The 5,056-nt window shown below is 40.9% G+C and overlaps 1 protein-coding gene across 1 annotated transcript; it reads left to right on the top strand.

Annotated features, from left to right (window-relative positions):
- Positions 1-1,209: 1,209 nt before the first annotated feature.
- LOC144714024 (protein RGF1 INDUCIBLE TRANSCRIPTION FACTOR 1-like) lies at positions 1,210-2,264 on the top strand. The gene is made up of 4 exons (XM_078588767.1): positions 1,210-1,294; positions 1,365-1,622; positions 1,699-1,845; positions 1,959-2,264. The coding sequence occupies exons 2-4, from the start codon at positions 1,380-1,382 to the stop codon at positions 2,187-2,189; spliced, it is 621 nt and encodes a 206-aa protein (XP_078444893.1). The 5' UTR covers positions 1,210-1,294; positions 1,365-1,379; the 3' UTR covers positions 2,190-2,264.
- Positions 2,265-5,056: the final 2,792 nt, after the last annotated feature.

Raw genomic sequence — 5,056 nt, 5'->3', positions numbered from 1 at the left:
AAAGGAAAGCCCTGCGATAATGATACATTGGCAGATCAATGATGACTCCTTGAGGGATCCTGGGCATGGCTCACATCCCTCTATATGCTCTTCTAGTCCAAAATCGATCATGCTCATTTTAAGTCCAATAGTCCAATGATCTAACTTAAAGCCACCATAGAGTGCTCCAACACAATTCAATATTCAGCTGTAACGGAACTGCTTGACTACGTAGAAGTCAAATAGGATGAGTTAAAAGAGTCCATGACAAGCGATATTCCTATAAACTTGAATACGAAGCCATCAAATACTACAGGACAAATACCCATTCCTAAAAATCTATCATTTATTTGTTCACCTTAGGTGTAAATAACAAGTTCAATCGTAAATTTTTATTCTAGTTATACCACAGATGGAGAATATCATGGCGATAAAACATTACGTGAAAATTTATTCATTGTTTCTTAACTGATTAATAAGTTAATAATTTGAGATGTTTCCTTATAGTGCACGTCGGTGACTTCGGAAGAAGTTAACGGTTCTAGAAAAAGGTATTCATTATAATTTTCCGAGCGCTATCCAGGAAAAAAATCGTGCAAGTGCACATTCATAGAAATCTTTTCTTCCTTCTTAGCTCAATTAATGTAAAATTAATTTGAGACCGGACCTTTTCATCAACTGTAATCTGAGAGAGAATTCGAGACGTAGTTCAAATAAAAATCTAACCGTCAAAATCTCCTATTCTTCCAAATCCGTTTTCTTTTCAGACGATGGGGAAATGCTTTGATGCTACGCGTTTTATCTAGTGCATTGAGACAAAGAAGTCGATGAAAAATCCTCAAGAGAAACCCATTCGTCAATATTTGTTTTCTTGTTTACTCTGTAAAGGGGAAGATGACATGCCGTTTTATAATCCACTTTCATTCCAGATGAAGAGGTGAACAAATAATCCAATAGGAAACCTATTCGTCAGGATCTCCTTATTCTACTAAAAATATATTATTATTCAATTCATGGGTCGATAATTTGATACAATGCTTTGTTATTGAGTGTAATTTTGAATAAAGTCATTGAATAGGCCGAGACACAATATATCCTTCAAAAATACCGTTATAATAGACAAAGAAGTTTAACGGACAGTCCCATAAAATATGGGAGAATACTTTCATGCAAGGCTATATATATTACGTTGCCTTCTTCCTGTTACATTTTCTTAGTTATAAACGAACCTCCGGGGCAATTGATCTCTTCTTGCCGACTGTCTGATGTATCGTTACCTTACCATCATCGCGGCTTTCGACTTGGCGATATTCAGGTAAGATATGCCGATCACATCTTGTTTCGAAATTCGAATTAACATTACCATTCGCTGTTCTTGACGGTAGGCAGATTCGGAGAGGATGAGACCTCCTCAATGGCTTTCGCCGCTGCTCAGGTCGAAGTTCTTCGAAAGTTGTGGAGAGCATAGAAGCAAGATAAACATGTACTGCTTGGAGTGCAGAAAACCCATGTGTCCCTACTGCTTGTCGTATAAGTATAATCTCCATAAAGACCACAGGTTCTTTCAGATCCGGCGTCACCTCTACGAGGACACAGTCCGCCTCTGCGATCTAAATCAATATCTAGATTGTTCTGAGATTCAGGTACTGCTGGTTTTATCTCATAATTAGATAATAAATCTCCACGGACTATCTTTCTCCAACCTTGAATTATGTGCAGCCTTTCACCGTAAACGGGGCCAAGGTGTTGCGGTTGAACCGGAGAAAGCATGGAACATCCTTCCCGAGTAGGAGTCGAGCTTCTTCTTGCAGAATCTGCCTTAACGTTATCCCCGAGCCGAAAAGATACTGCTCGATTGCATGCAAGGCAAGAACAACTTCCTTTCTTTCCTTCTAAAGAAACGTCTCAAGAAGACAGCAGAACCCAAAAATCTCCGAATACAAGTTATCCAGCAATCTTATTCTCCGGGAAATATGCAGGTAGCGGCGATGGAAAACGAAAATGACAGACAGGAGCAAATCTTATCGTCGTTCTTCCCGGAGGAACCCAATAAAGAGAATCTCCCATCATCTTCCCTGATGGGCGTATCTTCCTCCGCCTTTTCGACAAGCGATCCGGACCCGGCTACGCCATTATCTCTTCATGTATCATCGTCAGAACGAAGGCGGAGAAAGAGGAAAGGGATACCAAAGAGGGCCAAGTTATTGTGACAAGTTTCTCATCCCTTCTTTCCTCCCTCTGTTCTGTTTCTTTCTGTAAGACCATATCATGCAAGAAGTGCATTAAATTTCAACGATAAAGAACACAAGGTAAGCTCAGTCACAACTCGGAAAAACCGGGTATAATTAGGGTTCGCCTAACCGATATCCGTCCGTCATCTGGTATCGGACAACCGATATCCGATATCCAGGAAAAAATGGGACGGTGTCGGATATCGGATATCGGATATCGAATATCGAATGATATCCGTCTTTGAGGGGTAGACGGATATCGATACCGGATACCATAGGTAGAGGGACGCGACGGATACCGGATGCCAGATATCAGTTTCTGATATCCAGATATCAGAACCGGCATCCGGATATCGGAACCGGTATCAACAGTAAAAAAATAGAATATACAGATCAATCTATGACTTACTTACATTAGCATCAAATGATTTTATTCTATTTTCAATCTCAGTTAATATGTCGAGTACAAAAATTTTATTTTCTTCCATATGGGATAACAGGATTCAAAGTTTAATGTAAACTCAGAATCCCGTTATCCAACATGGAAGAAATTAGAAATCTTTCTCTGTATATATTAAATGAATCCGACAAGCGTCCAATAAATAGAAGTGAAAAGTTCTATTTTCTTTCATATGGGATAAAGGGATTCGGAGTTTAACACCAAACCCGAATCCTGTTATCCCATATGGAAAAAATTAATAATATTTGGCTATATATATTAAACGAGATGTATAATCAATATAAAAGCTCTCTCATTACTCTCTTGCCCATGTTAAACCATTCTGATTGCTGAATATTTATTAGTTAAAAATATTTTTAATTATCCTTTCGATGTGGATATCGAAAATCGATATCCACACCCGATATCCGATGTCTTCATGCTCCCCCCTGAGACAGAGATGGATGCTGACATCGAGACGGACATCGGTATCGGATATCAGCACTATAGCAAAAGATTTCCGATATCGATATCCAATATCTCGATATCGAAAAGAACGGATACCGGAAATTGCCTTTTTGGTATCCAATACAGCATCCATCCTGATACGGGCATCCGGTACCGGTATCGGGACGGGCGAACACTATGGGTATTCATCCAGCAAGCGGCTTGAACCGGGCCGCCTAGCCGGTTTAGATGTTGGTCCATCGTCCAGAACAGGGACGTAGAAGGGTTGGGAACAATATTCGTCCCCTCCCATGTTTTAGAGGCTCGTCGTACTCTGCTTTCCCTTTCTGCTCCCACTTGACTCTCCATTCTGGCTTCCCCTAGGCTCACCCTCCCGCCCCCTAGGGTGACAACCCCTCTCTGTTGGCACCCCTCCCGTGCCCGGAATTTGAGTTCACTAACACTTAAATTTCTTGGTCCAAAATTGCTGATAAGTGTGCACATTTTGTTCTATGTTTAATTACTGTTTGGCAAATGTTTTAATTTATTTCAATTACTCCCATCACTAGAAAAATTTATTGTATTCAGACTCACACATATACTTGAGTAAATTTAAAAATAATTTTTTATGATGAATAAGTTTTAGTTAAATGTTTATTTAACCACACAAAATTCATTTACCTTATTTCCATGTTGGCATGGGACGTCCAGTGCATGTCTCCAAAATTACGTCCAATTTAAATGCGTATGACTATATGTATGGCCCCAAAGTATGTGGCGTTCCTGTTCAGAGGCCTGCTTGCTAACTGTGGGGACATGTCCCTGTGCTGGACTCACGATTTGGAGACTCAGTCCTTTAGTGTAATACCACAATACACACTACGGCTGGCGATGTCCGACCCTGATCTTTTAGGCTATCCCCCTTATGGTGTGTGTGCTCGTCAGTGCTCAAGCATGGCATATCAGGGAAGGCCTGTACGCGTTGTGCGCACGGGCTGCCGAGAGCGCGCGCGTAGCCCCGTCAAGCGCCGTGCGCGTGCATGGTATGCACAAACTGGGCGGCAATGCCGTGGCGCTGCATGAAGAGTCGTGCGGATGCGCCATACGGTTGCGCGCGTGCACTGCACGCATCACATTGCGAGGTGCGGGGCGGAAGGCATCCCACTAGGAGACTAAGGTATTGGCGCATAGAGAGCCCCAAGATGCTGCAGGCACGTGGCACCCCATGGGTAGCACTAGGCGTGCAACACCCAATTTGAGGCGCTGAATGTGGTGGGGTTGCGCTGTCTGCACGCGATGGGCGTCAACGCGGGTGGTAGAGAGGTGTGTGATTATTAAGGCTGGGATGGCGTGTGTGATTGCTAGGTCCATGGGCATGTGGTGCCCAGCTCGAGGGCAGGAGTATAGCGGCAGGGCTGGCAGGGGCACGCGCACGGAACGACAGACCTCAAGGTGCAATAGCGACATTTGTCCTTGTGAATTTAATTTTCCTATTATCAAATAAATTTGATAAAATATAGAACTTACTCAAATGTATAGTTGGAGTAAGGTCGTCTCCACATGGACTAGTCTTTAGGGATGTACTCAGTAATTGAGTTGTTATTTAATAAGATATAGTAATAATACTAAAGAGAATAAATATAAGAAGAGATAATTAATTAGTAATTATAGAGAATATTAGTTTAATAAGATAAGTAGATGAGAGAGAATATCAGATACTATAGTTCATATAATTTTATAGATACTGAGAATAATAAGAAAGTAAGATATTAGATATTACAGTTAAAGATGATTGATATTGATATAACTAGTGAAAAAGTACATAGTACTCAATAAGAGTAATTAGTAATAAGAGGGAATAAGAAATAGAAGCTAGAGAAGTACTTTTCAATGTATTAATAATGTAGTATAGATAATTTAAGCGATAACAAAAGGGTTGAGTAGTATTTATATATACTAA

Source organism: Wolffia australiana, chromosome 16 (genome assembly GCF_029677425.1).
Source record: "Wolffia australiana isolate 7733 chromosome 16, ASM2967742v1".
Lineage (NCBI taxonomy): Eukaryota > Viridiplantae > Streptophyta > Magnoliopsida > Alismatales > Araceae > Wolffia > Wolffia australiana.
The sequence above is the reverse complement of the archived record's forward strand: the minus strand, read 5'-3'. Positions and strand labels throughout refer to the sequence as shown.